At 38.9% G+C, this 22,927-nt stretch overlaps 1 protein-coding gene across 5 annotated transcripts in view; it reads right to left on the reverse strand.

Moving 5' to 3' along the window:
• Positions 1 to 22,927, reverse strand: part of Arid5b (AT-rich interaction domain 5B) — a 180,190-nt gene that overhangs the window by 18,333 nt on the left and 138,930 nt on the right. For 4 of the 5 annotated variants that reach the window (XM_005334310.5, XM_040273649.2, XM_040273647.2 and 1 more), the window contains 3 exons: positions 18,534 to 18,738; positions 16,482 to 16,534; positions 6,828 to 6,925 (listed from right to left, as the gene is read on the reverse strand). In XM_005334310.5, coding sequence (XP_005334367.1) covers positions 6,828 to 6,925; positions 16,482 to 16,534; positions 18,534 to 18,738 — 356 coding nt within the window. The remainder of the gene's footprint in view (positions 1 to 6,827; positions 6,926 to 16,481; positions 16,535 to 18,533; positions 18,739 to 22,927) is intronic. The other variant, XM_021732467.3, reaches the window with a different exon arrangement.

Below are 22,927 nucleotides of genomic sequence, written 5' to 3' on the forward strand. Positions count from 1 at the left end.
AAGGCCACAGACTGATCAACACCACCTCACTGGCCCACAGGGCAAGAGAGTTAACGAACATCAAGAAGACAGACCACACTGCCTGCCTTTAGAAGTTCAAGACTTAGAAATCTCCTGAGTGTCCCTCCCACTACCACATTTCCTACCTCTTTACAAATATTTTCTAGTGGGAACCTCCCTTTTGGTTTAGATTTAATTTAGTTCATTCAGTCCCTCTTTCCTGATGTGTTTGTTCATGATGCTTCACTGGGTGCATTAGAGAAATTTCAAGGAAGGCCCTTCCCAGCTGCTTCTTTATGGTCCTTGAAATCTGCAACTGAGTTATTTTAGGCAACCTGTGATGATCTATCCTATTTTCTCATTCTATCTTTTTAAGATCCAGTTCAGATTCTAGATCCTCCAGGAAGACTTTTCTTATTTCAGTCGTAAATTCTTTCTTCCTTCCTGGATCTCTATTGAACCTGTTATTTGTATCCATTATGTAACTGGTTTTTTTAGACCTTAAATATTTAACTCTTGGATGCATATATGGTCTATAAGTCAGATCTTGTGATAAGTTAGAAAAATCAGGAGTCACAGTAACTTCGAGTTCTAATGATCTGGCAGTGGGGATAGCTGGGAGTGCCATATTGGGGATGCTAAGGCTGAACCTGGGCTCATGGGAAGCAACATCATGTTCCCTTACTAATCTCTGCCATGAGTGCGGTAGCATGGGCATCTCATTGTTTGCCAGTTCCATTCTCAACTCTCTAGTTCTTATATTCTCATTATCCCTGACTCTGCTTTTCATATGGTTGATGTTCAAAAAACACCAATTGGCTCTTGAGACAGTAGCAAAGGGAAAAAAAAATGGCAGTTAAACAAATGGAAAAATCCATCCTACTCAAGAAAAAGAAAGAGGAGGCCAAAAGGAGAGGCTTCTTAACCAATTTCAAATCCAATCTTAGGCTTTGCTGATATACTGATACAGCTCCCATCCCAAGAAGTATTATGTCACATGTGGAGTAGCTTGGGGTATTCTGAGTGACACAAATTGGAGCCATCTATATGAGAGCAAGCCAAGCTGGGGAAGTACCATAAATTGTGCTCTGAGACTTGACTGGATGGAATGAGAACACTTGGAATGAGAAGAGAGCTTTGCCAGGCGTCTGGAAGCCCATCACTGAGAAAAGGGAGCACACAATAGATTGGCCCCAAAAGGCAAGGCCGGGTCAATGGGAAGCCACAGCAGGATCTGTGTGTGGAAGAGTGGAAACAAAGCACCTTCCACTGTACCACTTCCTCCTCAGTCTCCCACTGCAGGTGCTTAGCAGAGTCTGCAGAGCCTAGGGCCAAGCACAGTTCATTCCTATGCAGCTTAGCAAACTGTGGACTATATTCTGCCCAAGGGAATGGTTGGTTTATTTTATGTAAAAAAAAAAAAAAATCAGGAATACTGGAGCCAATATTGGTAAAGTCACATGATTTCACCTACAAATGATCTTGAAAAGATGGACGGTCAGGAAGCACAGAGATTATATCTGACTATGGCAATGGTGTTGGCTTCTCCCACTGGGCCTCTCTGGCCCAGGCTGTAAAGGTGCTTTTCTTTCAAATAATCTTCTGCTATTCTACCTTGCCTCTGCTCACATCTATGCCCTTTGCCCCGGTAAGCATCTGAGTTTTTGACCACGGCGTGGAACAGTGCTTCTCCAATGATCAGAGAAGAATGATCTTCTAGATTTCTCATCTGATATTTTAAAAAATACCATAAAAATGAGTTACTAGAAGAATGAAATTTAAAATGAGACACACGAGGCTCGGGAGGCTGAGACAGGAGGATCACAAGTTCAAAGCCAGCCTCAGCAAAAGTGAGGCACTAAGCAATTCAGTGAGACCATGTCTCTAAATAAAATACAAAGTAGGGCTGGGGATGTAGCTCAGTGTCTGAGTGCCCCCAAGTTCAATCCCCAATAGCCATCACTCCCAAAATAAAGCCACACAAAACACAAGCCCCGGTTTTTTATTACATTCAACAGACATAAAATTATTCTGGCAAATTTCAGGAAAAGTATTATCAAAGCTTATTTGCAGTCGTGCTTACTATTTTCTTTATGGACTAGTAGCAAGCAATTCATGGATGGGCTAGAAAACCTCATTTTAGTAGCAGTGGTCTTAGCAGGGTGGGTACTAAGGGAACTTTCAAATGTAAAATTCTGAGGTCCTGACTGGGACTTTCTCAATTCTGTATTTATTAGCTTCAAGGATGTCAAAATGGCAAGAACTCAAGGAATTGTGTCCTGAACATGAACAGAACTGTAACTCACCTTGACTTCCTTTGGCCTGCTGCCATGGCATGATTAGCTGAGTTCCTTAGAAACTGACAGATTTTTGGTCTTTATTCTAAAGCACATGCTCATCTTACTCAGAGCATGAAGCCTCCCCTACCCTGCCTACCACCTTTAGCAAAAACAAGGCAGACCCTCCAGCTGTCTGTCACTCGGGTTCTGCCCAAGTGCATCTGGCTAGGGCACAACTCACCCCAAGACACTAAGAAGGAAGCTTCGTCAGCCACGCAGAGTGACAGTCTTGTCCAAGAAATGCTTATGGGAAAAGCAGAAGGTTAGAATTTGAAATTGGGCATTACGTATGCAAGAAGATGAAGCGTAATTGCTCATTTCCCTCACAAACAAATACATTTGTTTATGATTTTGATTTTCTAAATACTCAGAAAAGCACATCACAGAGTACTTTTGCCTTAATGCTCCTTTTAAAATCCCTAATAACTACTTCATGTGCTCAACAGAAACAGACCATGTAATTTATTCAGGAAAATTAAAACCAGTAATCTGGTATTCTGTGTAAAGATTTTTTTTCCCCCCTGCTTGTGCTTCAAAAACATTTAAAAGAAAAAGAGAGAGGGAGAGAAAGAAAGAAATCTGCATGTGAAAACAAAGCCTTTAAAGTGCATTACCATTCCAGAAAAATCAAGCTAAAATTCCATAAATGTAGCCATTTTTCTTTTGGTTTCCTTTACTGATAAAATGATTTGGGACATCTTAGGTAAAGAGTTGGACAAAAAGAAAATGTTCCACTTAGAAGGGATCTGTGCCTAGGAGGATGTGGGCATTTTTCTTTGCGCTATAATCTATAGTAACTTTATCTATAAATCCTGAGCAAGAAATGTCCAGAATAACCACATTTCATGAGCTTTGCTGAGTTTGAGACATCTACATAGCAACAGCCTTGCAATGGGAACACATTAATGCTTTTTATATTGGTAATCATCTGTAACATGAGCAATTAAGTACAGTACTAATGGACTATGGCCAGGAGCCTGGTACTAATATTAAAAACTGACAGAGATGAATAGGTTTGGAAGCAAAACCAGGCTGACAAAGACATTTTTATGAAGTGCTTGGACCTATTTGATTTAAACCAATCAGAGGCAAGTTTGGACGAGTCGGGCCTTCAGCGACAATGATGCATTCACAGGCATTGTACCATTTCTGCTGTGCCTTAAATAAAAACACCCATTGATTCTTTTCAACAGCCCACACTTTCATTATTACACTCATTAATAAACCAAAAGTGCCCAACTAATATACAAGTAACATTTACTGAGGAACTGGCTACTTTTTTCTTGTAGTAAAATGAAAACATTTACTGGAATCATGAACCACACTGCATGAAAAATACATCAGTGGATAATGCATAGGAGATCACTCGCCCCTTTCTCATCTTCTAGGAAAGCAAAGCTGGTGGGAGGGGACTAGGTAAAGGAGCAAGTCTCCATAATAGGAAGGAAAAGAAGGAGAAACCAGCAGGTAGGGATTCCAATCATTCTGAGATGGTTTGGGAAGGCTGTAAGAATTTCAAAGGGCATCTCCAGATTAGACATGTGCCTGCAAAGCCCTGACCCTTCTCAAGGAGCCTTCATAAAAACAGTGGCCCTTCACCAATCTAGTCATCTCTGTTTTATCTGTGTTTGTGCAGCCTGTGACTAGCAAGAATGATGAAATCCACCCTCATCATGCAGCGTTAGCCATGAGTACAGTCACTTCTTTGATCTGTCTCTGTACAGATCTGAGTCTCCCCTGCCTTTCTCTGGTAGAATAAAATAAATAGAAGATGCCCCAGCTTCTTAGCCCCACCACAACATGTAGGATTATGGGTGATTGCTTAAAGATGGTGATTGGTTCCAGAATGAGCATGGTACTGCAAACGCAGTCTGAATTTTTGAAAAATAAATCAATGATCTTCAAATATTGGCGGTTGGCTATTATTAATTAGTAATTATTTATGGCACCCCTTGCATCTGATTACAAGATCACAAAAGAAATGTAGAAAAAACACTAAGAGCTTGCTCATTGCCTGATGAGCTGTGCAGAGGTGGCCCTGTTGAGGTTTCAACTTGACAATTGGATTATTGTCTCTCAACTATAAGTTCACCGTGCTGTACTCTACTAGGTTATATTTGGAGAGGAACTTTTAATGCCATCTCCCTTTTGTCACCTGTCTTCCTGTGATAGTTCTGCAAATAGGGGGCTCTGGGATACATAAGGAAGGGATAAGGGACCCCTTTCTTTCTTTTTTGCTTTCTTTTCATATTAGCACCATACCAACAGTGTTTCACATCAACATCAGCTTAAGAAATTCCATATGGTAAGTTCTCCTTATTGAAAGTCTAGAGTGGTTTCCATTTTTCTTCCTGCACCCTGACTGATACACTGACCACACAAATTCTAGATTTGGAAAAATAACGAGGCTCTTCAAAAACTTTAATCCAGTGGGAAACAAACCTTTATGAATTATCCAGTCCAACCCCAAGAATAATGAAAAGAACTTTTTTCTTAAACCCTGATAATGTTTGGTAAGGGTTAGAGTTTGTGGTATGTCTACTAGAATTTTCCAATTTGACTGATTGAAGGTTTTGGGAAATCTGCTACTTCAAGAAGAGGTAAATCAGAATCAAAGTGCATCACCTTCAAAAGAAAATATCTTGGCATTTCATTTAAGACTGGGGTTATTTTTTGACATAATTTCTCAAGTGAATTACACACACACACACCCCACTATTGGATTCAATCCTTCTCTCTATCCCAAACATTATATACTTATTTTCCGACCATGTGATGTTTTGTAATTTCTTGGATTAGTGTGTGCACTCTTCAACTACACTGAGCTAGCTCACAGCTTTTTCTAATTTCATTTGTTATTTGGTCCTTTAATGGTTCAGGTGTTGGGGACATTTGCACATGAAGGAAAGGGACATTCACTCTCAGAAGTGAAGCTATTTGAAAGCAGAGACAATATTTCTAACAAAAATGATATAATTAAAACCTTGATTCACAAGTCAAAAACCACGTAGACTATGGTATCCTTGGATGTTATTTATAGAACAGACACCTGAGGAGATATGGTGCATTAGAGGTGTACCTTTTATGTACAATGAGGATGTGCAGGGCTTTTGTATTAAATACTGAGAAAAATAATATATTTTTAAAACCGATGCATTATATTGAAAAACAACACTATGAAGAGCAGCCGTTTGAAAGTCTACTGTCAATTTTTAAAAATCCTTCTGGATTCTAACATTGCCAAGGCAAGCTCTTGGGAATACTTTGTGGAAAATTTTCATGAGGTACTAAACCCAACTCAATTTACTTCGATTATTCCTACAAAAGCATTCTAACTTTTGTTGAATGGCCATACTAAAAGAGGCTCTAGGATAAATTCAGTACAGATGAAAGTACAACTGAACTTAAAGGAAACATGACTAAGAACTGGTGTGTTAAATGGCATCACCTGAGAATGCCCATATATAATCCAAAAGTGAATATCGCTGATATTCTATTCAAACTGGACTGAAGTGGGAATTGTAACCAACTCTAAGAAGAACATCCAGTAAATTTAGTAGCTGCTTTATCTTTCAAAATAGCAAGTGAACTGGTCTGTTTATTCAGATTAAGATTGCATGCATACCCACTATTAAAACACACACACACACACACACACACACACACACACACACACACACACACATCTACTTGATCTCCCAGGGTCTAAATTTGAAAGCAGGTTGTTCACTCCATCAATGCACTTCTTCTGGGAAGTGCCAATTTTAAGAAAGTTGGTATAAAATAAATCAATGGAGCTTGAAGCACAGAACAAGATAATGCACAAATTTGCAAACCCGCCATCAACATTGTAGGTAACCCAGTTCTAACACAAAGGGGAAAGACTCTTGCAGACACAACCTACAGGAGGCTACTAACTCCTGCATTGCTTCCTGGTTGCATTATCATCACCCTTCTGAAACAGGCAGAAATTGTTAGAAAACTAAGTTGCATGGAGTTTGGCAAGAAGATTTCTTGGGACAAAGGCAAAGCCATAGAAGAAAAAAAAAATACTAAGATGGGAAAAAACAACAGACCTTCTCTGAGACCAGTGCAGTTATCCTAAGAACACTTACTTTTTAATGTTAATTCAATTACATAGCAACATCATAGTAACATTGCAGATTTTTTTTTCCAGAAGTGCAAATATTTCATGGTAAATGTCCCCCCGGAAACATCCTGAGTAATCTATGCTTGTAAAGGGAGAAGAAGGCATTGCCAGACAGGTGGTCATAGGACAAAACCAAACTAAAAGAATATCTCATTTTAACTCCAGAGAAAGCCATGTTCTCTAAAAATCACAGGGCAAGATGCAAAGCAAATACCATAGGGATATTTATGGTTTCCTAAAAGATACTCTAGACTTCCTCCGTCTTATCTTTGACCAGAGCTTCTTCCAATGAACACACTTTTAATTTCGCAAAGACTTTCCAAGAAATGGTTCCTTACCTTTCATAATGTCTGCGGGTGCAAGTGGCGGCGCTGGTGCTCCCAGGATTACCACCTAGTTCATCATAAATATGTTTCCACTGACGGCGGGCTGTTATCTGAAAAAATGGCAATGAGAAATTCAATCTAGCACCATCGGCGAGTCACAGTGCCAGGCTTCAATACATATGTGACAGTCAGAATAGAACAGACTGTTCTGGAAACCCAGAAACAGAGAAGTCCAAGTGAATATATGGGGAGACTTGTGGTTTTATAGCAAGATCTCACTTTACAATAAAAATGGCTCTATATTTTTGTCACCCACGTGCGTTTTCATCTAAGACATCTCCCTGGCTATGCATGTAGTTGTTTGTTCCCCTCCTGTGATAAATCATCAAAATAAAGTCACATTTCCACCAAACTTTATCTCAGTTCATCAGCTTAAATGAATCAAAATTAATACTGGTTGCCTAAGGCTGGTGAAGGCAGGTGGCCAGGTTCACAGGTTAAAAAAAAGAAAGGATTTTTTTTACTAAACATGCTTTTGTATCTTCTGATTTTTGAACCATGTGATATGCTACCTACTTTAAAATATAAATAAAATGACTACGTAGATTAAATAAAATGATCAAATCGGTTGAGGAATTTACAGTTATTTCAGGCTATATTTTTATGCCAGCTCTTCTAACCACCAAAACAAAACCAAAATCTGAAACTGTATATGTCACAAGCTGTTTATTTTTATTCACTTAGGTCAGGAGTATGGGATATTGATCAAATCCTATGTAAACTAACATATTCCAAAGTTAGAATGCTCACTATGTGTATTATTGAGTTGGGTGAATAAAACAGCTTGAAATATACTGATATACTGAACTACACACTGTGGTCTTGTGTTTTTTTTTTTTTTGAATTTTACTTTTGTACATAAATTAAGATTTTAACAAAATAACAGATGCAAGATCTGGCAAATGATTATTTTGGGGAAACCATGTCACTTACTACATCCAAGCAAGTCTAGTGTTTCCTTGAAACTAGGAAGACAGGGCAAGTTTTTAGGTCCTAGTGAACATTTCAAAACAGGGTTACAGGAAAACTGTGCTACTGGAATATGTAGGGGACAGATGCAAAGGTGCCAGTGGCATTTAGTACAATCAGGGCAGGAGTTTTTTTTTTTTTTTAAATACCCAAGGAGTACTCAGCACCAGCAGAGTTCACCAAGGGGCAAAAGGCAGCAGTGGGGCTGGGGGGATCTCAATTTGCAACTGGGACTCTGTAATTGCAGTTGAAGGAGAAGAATGGGGAGATGTTACAGGGTAAATAGTACCTTTTCCATTTCAAATAAAAAAGAACCCTTTCATTTCCATAATCTCTTCTCAACAGATCCAAGCAGGATCTCAAAGACAAGGTTAGTTTTTCATTCTTCCATTTCCCAAAAAGTATTCTCAAACCAATGTGTTCCAACTGTTCTCATTAAACAGAACCATATCTTACATCTATTAGCACAGACAACTGAAAATAAAATCCTCCATATTATGGTTCAGTTAATTGTTTTCAAAACCCCCTTTAAAACACCTAATATATATATATATATTTTGAAAATCATTATATACTGAATTATAATCTCCCTCCAATCTTTCAATGATACAATCTCGGGCTGATCTATTCTAGAGCCATCTATCAAGGAAGAAGATGATCTCCTCCCAGGTGTTTACACTATCCCTCAAAGCCCTGAGAATACTGGGATCCCTTGAAATATACCTCCAGCATCTCATCCCTCACAAGAGGTACGAGGGCCAGGAAAGCACAGCAGGGCCAGAGAGCAGCCTAGGTGTGTCTGTGTCCCTGCAATCAACTGAGAAGAAACCTTCACTTCATTCTTATATTTCTTATGTACAGCACTTTATATGGTATAAATGATTCTTGCTTCCTATCATTTAATCTTCTCTTAGCCTATGAGATAGGTTGTTGGAATCTCCTTCACAGATAAAGAAGATGAGACTCAGGGCTTGCATAACTTGCCCAAGGACACACAGCAGCATAGTGGCAAAATCCAGACTCATATGGTTGGTTGCCTCATAGTCCCAAGAGAAGACTCAAATTTATTTCTAAAACATCAAAGACGCCTCACCAGAATGACCTGATGAACAGCCCAGTCTTGTGGTAATGTGGTAACACAGGACTCTGGGGCCTTTGCCATAAAATGCAGCAGATGACTATGGAAAACACAACTTTTACTATCAGTTCTCAACATTTAGAGCTTTTGGTTTTCCTCTGTGGGGAAATACCACTAACAGGTCAGCATGAGTCAAAAGGTGCACTGTCAACTAGGAAGACAAACTATGGTTCCTTCTACTGTGACTAATTACGTCTCCAGTTAGGATAAGAGGGTCTGCATTATGATCACTGAGACCCAGAGAAGTTCCAATTATATGAGAATCTTTCCACTTGCCCATTCATTCATTCACCAACAATTTACCAAATATCTTCCATTTTTTTGGTCTTATGTTAGTAGTTGGGTGCAATAATGAAAAACAGACCCGACACTGGAGGTGACTACATTCTAGTTGGGGATACCCAAAACAAACTAAGGAATATACAAACAAAATAACACAGGTCGTGAAAAAGATGACAAACAAGAGAACCCACTGCTCATAGGGACATTGAATGCATGCACACTGGCCTTGTCTCCCTCCCACAATATACCATTTAGACAAGGAATTACCCTACCAGACTCTTGCTATCCTAAAAATGACAAGTCCTGCTTTAAGAATAAATAAAGAATTATCGAAAGGGAGAAAAGGAGACCTCACGCTAGGTTTGAAAACGTGGCAGCTTGAAGCGGCACTGTGTGTTAATAAGCCATGTTCAGCCAGCTTGGGGTCTATGTTAGCCCCCTGGCTAACAGGTTCTGGTGTTTCAATACAGTTTTTAGGAGGGAGGCTTTATCTGGAGTGAAGACAGGGCTAAATCTTGGAGAAAGTGGTCTTTCTGCTCACTGAATTCCAGTGGACAGCCTGCGTGAATCAGACCATTTTGAGATATTTTCTTTCCACAGCAAAGTCATAAAATGTGCCCTTCCCAACAGCTAAATGCTTTTTAAGCACACAGTTCTCTTGAGCACACGGATCTTTTTTTTTTTTTTTCTTTTTGTGTCTCCCAGTGTACTCTCTATTCAAGCAATGACCATGGTCTCTAAAGTAAGAAATATCTAAACTCCTTCCACTGTCCGAACCCACCAGGAATCTCAAAAAACAATAAGGAGAGGGGAAAGGGCAGGAGACTCTCCTGACCCATCCCTTAACCTCCCATAAATCTGCCATCGACCTTAATTATGAATTTGCTTGGGGTTTTTATTCTGTTGTCCAATGTCTTCTCTGGGGGTGCATTAGCTTTAAAAACCCACCTGGGGTAAAACCAATGTCTGTCTCTTGCTGTCTAGCCCCCAACCCCAGCCAGCTGGGAAATCTGATCGAGGCTAGTTTGATCAATTCTCTCACCAAACTTCAGGCCTCCTGGTTATTTTATGTTTCAATCTGATCTTTTATTATATTAAGTTCTTAAGAGAATGTCTAGCTTTTCATTTCCCAAAGAAAATGGCCAGATTCATCCAAGCAGTTATTTCTCTTGGATTATGCTCCCCCCATCCCTATTTCAAGGTCTTCACTTGGATGACAGGGATTCATGACATCACCATCTACTATCGCTTACTATTTTAGGGGACCCTGTTGGGTTACAGAGAGGTTACAAAGAGGTGTGGAGGAGGATGGAAGGTAGAGGGTGAGGAGACCACGGAAAAAAGGGATGTTTCACTAGGTCCAGTGGCACACACATATAATCCCAGAGGCTTGGAGAGCTGAAGCAGGATTGCAAGTTCAAAGCCAGCCTCAGCAACTCAGCAAGGCCCTAAGGAACTAAGTGAGACCCTGTCTCTAAATAAAATATTAAAAAGGGCTGGGGATGTGGGTCAGTGGTTAAGTGCTTCTGGATTCAATCCCTGCTACCAAAAAAAAAAAAAAAAAGAATGTTACTGCTTTCAAGGGTTCATAATTTAGCAAGAAGCATAATTCCACACAATTAACCCAAGCAGGATGAAAAACTGAGCAGACCACGCCCAGGTAAAATAAACCAATCTAGGTTCACATGACTCTAATCTCACTTTGAAGACACTTGAAAGTTACTTCTTCACTAGTGTAGGCAGGATCTAGGGAACTCTATGAAAAGCACTCCATGACTATTATGTTCATAAAATTTTCACTGCTTATAAATGTAGTGGTTTTCATACTGGTCTTTAGAACACAGGTGGTGTTTTAAAGGTGGCCTGAAACTAACTCTCCACACTGCTTGCTGATCCTGGTCAAGAGCAGGTCTAATGAATGGGAAGAAGCTATTCCTTCCAAAATTTTATTTGATGAAAATATTCTGCCACTTAAAAAAAAATTGTAGACAACTACTATGTTAACCCAAGACTCTTAGAGCCTTGATTTCTCTCTTTGAAGATTAGGGAAGGAAATAATGCTGATATTTTTGTGGCCCGGTGAGGAAACAGCAATCAGAAATCATTTGGACTCCAGCTCTTCTAATGGCTTGAGAATGCATAGGAAATATGAAGTCAAAGAAGCTTGCATACAGTGTTGCCCAGGCTGCTCTGAGAAACAGTCTCTTTCTCAGGACACCTTGAGAGCAAACTGAATTCAAGGAAGATGACTTTTTTTTCCTGGTAGTACTCCAGGAACTGGAGCCTTTCAAAACTACATGACATCATCTTTGGCCTCGAGAACTCTGAATTAAGCCAGAGGCTTTGTCTGTCCAGAAAACTAAGGTTAGATTCAGAGGATGTCTTGAAAATGATGTCAAAGCCAGAATTTGATGTCAAAGCCTAATCCTTCCAGCAAGAAGACAAGTGACTTCTTCCAGATGAAAAATCATGGTCCTGTCTCACTGGTGGGAAGCAAAGAGGTTGTTCACCAACACTCTAAGAAGGTACCACCAAGTGTCACCCTCCCGCCTCCAGGGTAAGATTTCTTCAATACCCATTTCCCTACTCTATCTTCGCTCCAAATATTGTGTCTGGCTTGCCATCAAATGGTTAGCAAAATGGAAATTGCTTTAGCAAACCACTCTCCATATGCTGTATCCTGGTAATATCCCAAGCTACTCTTCCAGCATTAACTGCTTCCCCAGACACTGAGGTGAAGGTTTCTATAGCTCGCCAGTTCTGCCTCTTCAATTGTAGGTGATCCATTCTCTAATGTTTGGGAGGAAAAGGTGGATAGATGACTGCAGAGGAAGAATCCTCACTGCCAACCAATCAAAATGCCAGAATATTGTTTTTTAGAAAATCAAATCTGTTCAATGCATTTATGATCTCTAAACCTAAAAATGAAGTGACACTTTATACATTTCCAGCAAAAGCAGAGGAGGCTAGGGGATTGTATATAGTCATTAGTCAAATGCCATAAAGGCTTAAAATAAAACTTCTGCTCCTCTTTTTTTTTTTTAAATTCAATTTGAGGGTTGTGAAGGACTGAAATGAAATAATCCATAATCCACAATTCAAACCAGAAGGTTTGGAATAGTTTATAACCACAAACAAAAACAAGCCAATTAAGATGGCCTCTTTTTATAATCAGAAGGAATTCCAGAAAGATGTCTTTATCCAATCACAAGTTAACAGCAGAAGTAATACATCTACAAATTTTAAACTTGCACTTTGTGATTATTACTGAATATTTACACTATCAAGATTTCTTGACCCATCTCCTTAATTCATATGCTTTCCCCAAGAATCAGACAAAAAAAAAAAATCTCAGCTAGTAACTCATCCATCTGGTAAAGCTCAAGTTTGAATGGACTGAAGGATGGTGTTAACAAAAGCAAGTTATTAGACCCTCTTTCCAAGACATGGCCCCAAACATGTAGAAAACATTTTAGATACATTAGGAATGGAAGGCACAAGAAACGGTCATTTATAAATGTCTTTCCTCTCAGTGATGCTATGGAGGTTGAGACCATTGTGCTCAAAATTCTCAGCAAGTCAGAGACTGAAGAATGACACGATGACACCATGCAATTCATTTCATCTTCCTGTGCCCCAGCGTCCTCATTTGTAAAATGAGGATATGAACTAGAACAGAGCAAGAAGCCTTTTTTGCACAATCGTCAGTTCAAGAAAGACACATAACATGAGAGTGCTACACCTTCCCTTATTCCGAGTGCAATGGCTCTAAGTTGAACTTTGACCACCACTTTACAGAATGGAAAAATACTCATCTGAAACTTGGTGCTGCTCCTGAGCTGTGAAAATGTTAATATTCTAGCATGTTTACATGTATAAAGTCAAATGTCTGATCTTTGATATTTAGCTTAGATGGGGGTCCCATTTTGAAGCTAGGTGCTGTGGAAGATTCTCAGACTCTGCATATTATTGTACATTTCCTAGACTGACTTCAAAATTAAGTTTTCTCAGATTTTTACTGGTCAAAACATGCCAATAGGTTGGGGTTATGGCTCAGTGGTACAGTTCTTGCCTAGCATGCATGAGGCACTGGGTTTGATCCCCAGCACCACATAAAAAAAACTAAGTAAACAAAATAAAGTTATTGTGTCCATATACAACATAAAATATTTAAAAAAATATATGCCAAGATGTCTGTAATCCTGGTCGGTTGGGAGGCTGAGGCAGGAGGATCTCAAGTTCAAAGACAGCATCATCAACTTAGCAAGGCCCTAAGCAACTTAGAGAGACCCTGGTCAAAATATAAAATAAATAAATAAATAAATAAATAAATAAATAAAAATGAAAAAGAAAGAAAAAAGGGCAGCAGATGTGGCTCAGTGGTTAAGCACTTCTGGGTTCAATCTGCAATAACAAAACAAATAAACAAAACAAAAGCCAACCAACCAAACAAAAAATGCCAAGAGAAAACTATATTCTAAACATAGAAGTTATGGAAGCTTAGATGTAGAATGGCAGTGTTGAATTTACATGCCTATAGGGCTAACAGGTAGCATGAAGCATCAATGAAGGAAGGAAACTGGAAAGGAAATAGGGAGGAATTTCTTTAAAAATTTTGTTCATTGCTGGGCATGGCAGTGCTTGCCTGTAATCCCAGTGGCTCAGGAGGCTGAGGCAGGAGGATCACAGGTTCAAAGACAGCCCCAGCAATTTAGTGAGAACCTGAGCAACTTATTGAGACCCTGTCTCAATATATAAAATTAAAAAGGGGCTGTGGATGTGGCTCAGTACCAAACAAACAAAACTGTTCATAACCAGCCAGAGGGAAGATACCAATCTGTAATCTGGACCTCTATCTTCTCCCACCTCAATCAAGGGGATCAGACTATGTCATCTCCCAATATGCAAATTGGCATAAGGATCATCTAAGATGAAGGCAACTGAGAATCAACAGATGCAAGAAGACCTCTCTGCCCTTCCTTTATCAGCCTAAAAGCAGCATAAATTTCCACTTGTGAAAGTGAGCTCCCCACCCCCCTGCCGCCCACAGAGAGAAGAGCTACTCTTATCCCCAGAGATGGGAGGTGGCAACCTTCTATGCTCCCCACTTTCCACAGTCCACTGAGTAACTCTAGGGGTTGCCATTGCCACTATCATTTAATTCATTCTCACTTTCTGGAAAGCCATGGCTGTTTATCTCTAAATCTCTTTCATCCCCCCTCCACCACCACCAATCTGCTCAAATGTCATCAGAGCCATCAAGCCTTCCTTCCCCAGCCCCACAGGGGAACTGCTTTACCTCTACAGAGCACTGATCTTTTTCCACCTCTTCTTTTATTTATTGTTTCTTATGAATGGTAACTTAAGGGACGAGAACCATAGGCCTAGATATTTTGCTTTTCCCACAGTGTCTAATACAAGCCTTGTACACACCAAGTATTCTGTAAATATGTGATCAAGTGATCTGCTCATCCTACAGTCATTCATTCATTCAACGAAAGAATAAATATTATTTGTTGAAAGATTCCACAAATGCCCTGAAACTTATCAGAAGTTTCTTCTGTACATTCTACACCAACTTGCTGTCTCATGGGGGGAAAAAATATATCTTTGTAAAGATACAGAAGATACAAAAGCAGGAAAAATTGATTCTGAGAAATGTGCTGGCACTCTTCCTATCAGTGAATAACAAAAAGTTCCTGAGTTTTCTTTTTAAAGACATTTCATAATGTTGTGCAATATCATGTAACTATGTGCAATCATGGTTCATAAAAATGTGTTCTCTTATTCTTAATATTTAGATTTAGACTTAAAAGTCTAGGCTGTGAGGTTGACTACTAAGTTATCATCATTTTCACATGGATGAAAGCTATAATTAAGACTTTGGAAAACTATGAGCTACAGTGACAAGGAATCTATATTCTGGTCCTATCAATAGACTCAATCAAGTGAAAATTATTGTATTTATTTTTACACAGGGTACTTGGTAAAACAAATATTTCAAGTAAATTCAAGTGTATGAAATGCACATTTTATATACAGTTCATGTGAGTATTGTATTTCCTTATAAAAACCACATATATACCCATATATCAAATAAATATTTTATATATACATATAATCATATCAAAGAATTTCTAGTCAGGGTTCATAGCAGATATCTCTATAGTAAATACCAGGTTATCTGAATCACATAATGTTTGCCATCTTTTCCCATCCCAAGCCTCCAACATCAAAACATGATATTAGTTTATGGAACAATATACTTTATCTGGCAAGAAACACTGGTTGTTGTGTTTGGGCTAAAATAAATTTCATTTTCTTAACTCTGTCTCTTACTGTCATTTTCCTATGGTACAGAGATATACCAGATTACTTCTTAAGGAAAGAAAAAAATAATTTCTTACTCAATTGCAGAAGAAACGACACAACTTAATCTGATCATTGTGTGGAGGAGAAAATATTTCCAGTGACGACATCTTCCTATGTCAATTGATTTTATTACAGATGTCATCTCTGTGTGCTATATTCATGCAGCTTTTTTTTTTTCTTATTTCAAGATCTTAATCTTAGTTTGTTGCTCTAACATTTTATTGGTTCAGAATACATGCTGTAAAAATCCGTGGCCATCAAATTTTCCCGTGGGCTAAAAATAACCCATTCCTGTCAGTTGGAATTAGCTGATAAAGAGTGTCAGAGCCTGTTCTGAATAAGTTTGATAACTTCCTGTTTATGCAGCACTGACCCTTGTCTAATAAAGCTTCTTTGCCCTAGAACGAAAGGAGATTCTGCTGCATTCTATTCCTTAATGGCCAATCCTGATTACTTTTGAAAGCCTTTAATACATTTCCCATATTAGACATGAACAGATGTCAGGTATGTTGCCAAGGGAAATTTCTTTTATGCAATCTTGGCTTGTTGTACAATAATAGCCCTTTCTCAACATGGGAAAAAATTACAGACCCAACTAATTTCCCTGACAGGGGAGAGTTACATATGTTTTCCACTTGTAGTTTTTACGACAAGTTTACAATTTTGCCAAACCTGGAACTAATTGGGACTGTTTCCAAAAGCAGCCCAATAAACCCCCAAAAGTGTAGAGCCATTTGAAAAGGCAGTCAATGATGGTTTGCTTTTGCATTTTCTCCATTTTGGCCAAAGAGAGGGGGAAAGTTAGATTGCAAAATTATTTTCATTTAAGTTGCTTAAACACTTACTGTTTCATATCCTCCCAGTTTTTGAGCAGCTTGAAACATAGTCCAAAGGTTAACTGTTAGAGGGACAATAAGTATTTAGATAAGCATTGCATTAACATAATTCCAAGAAATGTCAATTAAAACATTTTGTTTTGTTTTTCAATGAGAAAGAGAAAAAAAAAAAAAGAAATACTAATGTACCCCAGAGAGCTAAATTCTTAGGAAATATTTTGCCAAAGGGCATTCAACAACAGAATCTATTATACCACTTAAAATATTTCTTAAGAAACAGTCAAAAAAACTACAGAGAGGTTCTGGTTTCAGGATAAAGAACAACACAATTTTAGTTCTGTTGCCATCAGTAGAGAAAAAAAAAAAAAAGTTGAATTAGAGTGACCTTGGGAAAATGTGCCAGGATTTCAAAATTGGGGTTGGTCTTGCTTAGCCTTTAGAAAGAAGCCATTGACTAAACAGTAATAAGTAATGCTTCCCTCAGATAAGACCTTTCTGGGATCAATAAATTACAGCCACTTTAATATATGATTACCTTCCTAATATTAAGACTGTCTGATGGCAACACTATATTAAAGGCTCAGACCACATGTATTTCATAAGTACGTGGTCCCTTGCAATAAACGACAAAGAAAACAAGTAATTCATGTGGGAGGCAACCACCTTACCATAGGTCAAAGGAAAGGAAGGTGTTCATTCACAGAACAACTGAGTCATGAGCTCACTTAATCCCCTAATTTGCCTGTGTGATGTTGCTAATATGGTTTTTTTTCCAGATTCTCTTTGTAGGATTTCTATACATTTATACTGTTAAACAATTATGCCCAACTGCCAGCAACCTTGTTTCATTTGTAGCAAATACCATGGAATGTGACTGCTACAGATTTGATTCTTTTATTTATAAGAGGGAAAAAATTGAACTTCTAGTTATTCTGTGGTAAGGGAAATGAATAAAATGAAAATTAAAAAAAAAAAAAGGCTCTTTGACACAACGTGTTCGCAAAGCCTCATTGAACCTTGCACTATTTCAAAGCTATCAAGAGCCCTGCCTCGGCCTTGATTTAATCTGAACCAATGCATAATGCAACAAAGCTGTTCATAGTACATTAATTTTACTTCTATTTCAAGCAACCAGTTTTCAGACAAACATTGTAATCATTCGTAGTTATATAAGTTTATAATGGCTGTGAGTGTTCTCTTGCAATCAGTGCCAATTGCTATTAGGTATGTAAATTGTTATGTAAAACATACAGGTTTGACATTCTTCATCAAAATGACACATGGTTTTAATCTAGGAAGATGCGTTTAGAGAAAATACTATTTCAAGCCAGAGGCTCATTGCTTTGTGCACCACTAAATCCAGACAGAGGCAAAATATATATTCAGTGGTGAACTCAGGGCAACACCAGGATTTCTTCTCTTTTGATATGGAATTTTGCTAGGCTCTGAGTTCCCTGGTCTACTTGTACACAACAATGCTTAGATGTACATTTCGAAGTTATTCAAAACTGGGACCTCTGTTCAAATCTATATATTTCTTGTCTCCCCTGAAGTCCTGTTTTTATTATTTTTTAACAAACTGGGGGGCATAGGAAATGTGTTTTCTCTTTGTGGTTGTTTTGTCCATCTTTAAATGTCTTCCTTTCAAATGCTGTCTTTTTTCACAGGCAACATCTGGCCTGATAAAGCTACGTCATATTATTATCTCACAAGAAAGGCGTTACAGGCACTCAAGATTGACAAAACAGAAAATGAGAAAACTTTCAACATGTCTATTTCCAGTCATAATCAGTGGATTCAAACCTATAAATATCTCACTGCAACTGTCCCAGAAGGGAACAATGTAGCGGAAAGAGGCAGGGAAAAAAATTCTTGGCTGGGACAATTTGGAGATTTAGTATAAACAGAGAACACCATCCCCAGATTTGGATTTCAACATAATTCCAAGTAAAGAAGAAAAAAAAATACCCCCAAAACAAAAAAAACCAGAACTTCTTTTTCCCCCATTTCAAAGAATTTGAGCAATTTTGATGTTTCAGAAATGAAAACCAGTATACTTACTCTGTTTAAAACCTAAATAGGGTATTCGTTCTATTGGTGTTTTCCTTTCTTTCATGTACTTATAAAGTGCCACCAAGAAGGCCTGTTCATCTGCCCTGCACTCTTCACCAATGGCCAGCTTTGGTTTTTCTTCATTGGAGACTTTTTTACAATTATTATGGTTATTCTTCGGCTTGGTCAAGGCTGATCTGGCCTCACATTTCACCTGGAAAACAGAAAATACACCATATCAAATCAGGCACAGCACTTGAGGGTTTACAAAGACCTGGCTGGTGACACTACCCTGAGTGGGAAGGACGAACCAGTAAATTACTCTAGCCCTGAAATGGCTTTTCAGAAGTATCATCACATGGGAACTATCCTAGGATCAGGGGATGGTCAATTTGTAAAGGGCCACATGTTAAATATCCTAGAGTTTGGGGCCCTGTGGTCTCTGTTGGAATGACTCTGTTCTAGGCTAAGAGCAACGTGTAGATGAACGGGTGTGGCTATGTTCCAATAAAACTTAACTGACAGAAACAGGTGGCCAGTGGCCTGTAGTCTGCTTAACTACACCAGTTTCTTTTAGACTCTTTACAAGTATGCTGAAGCCAGAAATAGTGTTTGTATGAACCTTTTTGTCTGCTTCTTGACACATCTTTTCCCCCCCCTAAGGTATATTATCAGTGTCCTTGAACAAACTTTGCTTTTTAAATAAATTCTCCCAGTTTGTTACACTTAGTATCAAAATGAATGACAAGTTTGGTAAACTTATCTTGTTGCTATTCCTGCCAACAACCTGGAAAAACAAGCCAATGCCAGCCCATACTGGTAACAAGAAAGCCAGCCAGGTCTCTTCTTTCTGTCACCTAAGGGTGACGCCTGAATACACCCTGAGTAGGAAACAAAAGACCCCACTCTTTAATGAGGACTTCTTGCTTTTCAGTAGGCTCTGAGACTATAATAGAAGATGTTCACTGGCCACAAAAGACAGAGTCGAGGTCAGCTAAAAACTCAAGAAGAGTGAGTGAAAAGCTCCATGATTAAGAAATAAATGGCGGTAAGCGCTCCAGATGTTCTTGCTTCCACACTACAGGCGGATATGGAGCTCGGCATGTGGAGCTGCTAACCTAATGTTCCCTCCTAGCTGCCATGTTCTACAAGAGGCCTTTGATGGTTGTTAAATATAACGCTAAGTTGCTGAGCTATTTTAATTGTAAAAGGGGGAAGTACAAAGGGTCAGACTTGGAGTTCAAGTGCGCCCATGGGGAATGTGTACATTCCAATATTCTTTACATCTCCATATCTAACATCGGGCAGGAAGAGGGCAAGTGCTGAGGAAATGTTATGAATAAAAATGCCCCACAGATTCTACAGTGTTCTCCATTTCAGATTTCTGAACCCTTTTTCTTTCCCTGCAGATTCTCCTTCCAAGCACTAAGAACATAAAAGACCAAGCTTATGTATTAAAGAGGAGCATCTTCTGCGAGGGTTTTCTTTATTGCTTATTCTCTCAAGTGAACACATTAGTTTGATGTTGTTAGACTGGTCCTGGAAAAATAAAACTTCGTGTGCAACTCTTTCAGCGGGGCCTCTAGATAAGGTTTTAATTTTTAAGGGGCTGTGGAAATGAGATTAAAACAGTTTTTTTTTCCCATGGAGAAGTTTTACTTATAATCTTCTCATACTTTGGTACTTTGTGGTATTATATGAAGGCAAACATCCTGTGAAACTTTATGCCGTCATCATCTTTCAATGCCAAATTCTAGGTTGTTGGGTCCAAAGTTCTGATGAAATTTATTATTTGATGGCTCATAAAATCACTCTAGTTTTAATCTGTATTGCCTTTCAGCCCTTTTGGAGTGTTTATGAGGTGGCCAGGGTCTATCATAAGAGGTGTTTAGATGTTAATTATTTCATTTCATGCTCACAGTCCCTGGTGAGGTAGGTTCTTATTCTCAAATTACGAAAGTGGAAACTGAGGTACAGATAGAATGAGTAACATGTACAAGTTTATACGAATATGCACAAATTCACAAGTGGTAAGTTTGGAACTGAACTCTGCCTTTAGGGTCGAACTCTAGGGTTTGTGGTTTTAATACACTATGCTTTACCGACACTCTTAATAAAAATGTTAAAAATCTGCAGTCAAAATGAACTTTTTAACTAAAAAAGTAAATCTTATTACTAGGCATTACAAAACTTACCACTTAGAAATGTGATTTTTCAAGTGAGACATAAAACACAAGACTAGGTGGTTTTCAAATCATAAAAGAGCTTCATTCTTTCTATTGTACATAAAGCCAAGAGAAGGAAACCCTACATCAACTGAGCACCCACGATGAGCTAGATACAAGGCGATGGCTTCAGAGAGCCTACCCTCGTGTCCATAAGAATTGAAAAAAGGAGATATCCAGCTCCATTTTACAGTGGAGAAAAACTGAGACTAAGAGTGGTCATGGGTCTTGTCAAATGGCTGGTGCGGGGTAGATGAGTGGGCTTAGAGCTCTGGTATAGAGAGAGCTCTAAACTCGAGTCTGGTATAGTAAGAGTAGAACTAAGGACTGTGGGTAAAACAGGCTGAGACTTAAATCTGCAGGGGTAACGAACAGATTATCTCTATTATTAGGTCAAAAGCACCACTGCTTAGGGACTATGAAGTTTGCTCTTCAGTGTCTAGAGAGCTGTTTAACGTTGTGCCTCACCTGTGTAAAAACACCCAGAAACAGAAGGAAAACCCACCAGGGTGCAGTAACCAGGTCCAAAATAATTCCCACCCCTTGCTTCACAGCACAGGCTCCCAGTGAAGTCAGGGTGCTGCCTAGTGAACTGCATCCTGATCTCAGTGGGTGCCCCAGCATGCTGCACCCAAGGAGACCAGCTATCAGCGAGAAGCAAATAAGCCAACAGTGGCTTCCCGGCTGCCACTAGCTCAATACTTTTTATTTTTATTTATTTATTTTTTAGTTTATATAAGTTTAAGGTATTATTCTGTTTCTGGGTAGGACCAAGTTCTTTTCTACACTTTTTTTTTTCTACATTTATCCAACACATTCTCAGTATTTTAATCTACTGAATTATTGCAGTGCAGGTGGAATGGAAACATGAGCTAGTCTTCATTTTGACCTTGAGAAAGCCCAGCCTTTTGATAGTGACAGTTAATTACTAGATTTGTTTTTCCTGACCTGAACACTGTACACCTGTTGCGTTCACTAAGCGCTCTGGGGTTTCCAAAGTGATTGAGGAAGTACTAATTAGAGAATCAACATTTAATGTTTTCAATGAACCACCACCTATTTGATATTAACCACATCCTTCCACGGGATTGAGTTATAACTAATCTAGTCTTTAACTGGGGCAGCAAGATACGCTGAACTAGTAGTAAACAAGCTAGAGTTCTAATCTTGGTTTGGCCACTGATTTGCCGGGTGACTCTCAGTTTATTCCTTGGTGAAGCAAGGATAATCCCTGGGGATAGTTCTGAGATGCAAATGACTTGAAAAGTATTGAAAATAACGGAAGTATTGCATTTGTGAAATATCAGAGTATGTTTGTGATTGAAATAAAAGTAAATATTGCACACCATCGTGTCCTTCTCTGTGTTCCCTTTTGAATGTAAACCACCTGTTACACACTTCTGGTCTTTGGAAAATGCTTGAAAGGTATAGGGAAATATTTGCCTTCTATCAATATAGATCTTTCATTAGCAACTTAGGCCAAGTTTTATCTAGAGCAGATTGCTCTAAGAACAAGACAGGGCTGCAGATCTGCTGCTTTAAAATGATCCCAGAAAAAAGACAGGATTTAAACCGAATGTCTTCAGAGAACTGGTAGCTCTCTCCCCATGTGACTTTTGCTGTCTTTGAGAAGTCATAAAATTCTCTCTCCCTGGGAAAACAGGGTCTTGCAAAGCTGCCATCATGTACTCCTTGAAGAGACTGCAACCTTTTGATAGTGACAGGCAAATTACCAGACATGAACACAAACCCAGAGGGTCCCACTCTAGGAGCTTTGCTGTGTGGAGCTGAAGGAAGCTGGTACTTATCCATAGTTAGGAAAGGTCTGTTTGAGGCACTTTTTTAAAAAAATAAAAATAAAGAAGAGTCACACAGCCCTTAAAGTCAAACAGCTCATGGTCGCCTAACATATTCCTTCCAGTTCAGCAAATGAAGAGATGGTCACAGCTTATACTCTCTACGATAGCATTTCATGGGAAAAGACCACTTTAAGAAACAAGTGCCATTTTAATAGCTCTCCTGGTCCCAGATATGGCTTGTTCACTCTGGAGGGTTTTTTAGACAGGTACTAACAGACGAGCTCACCACACTTCACACCTATCAATCTTCCTCAGCGAGTTGAAGTGGTTTTGCAGACCCACTGGAAATGACCAAGGCAGGACTCTAATCCAAGACACC

Source organism: Ictidomys tridecemlineatus, chromosome 1 (genome assembly GCF_052094955.1).
Source record: "Ictidomys tridecemlineatus isolate mIctTri1 chromosome 1, mIctTri1.hap1, whole genome shotgun sequence".
Taxonomy (NCBI): Eukaryota; Metazoa; Chordata; class Mammalia; order Rodentia; family Sciuridae; genus Ictidomys; species Ictidomys tridecemlineatus.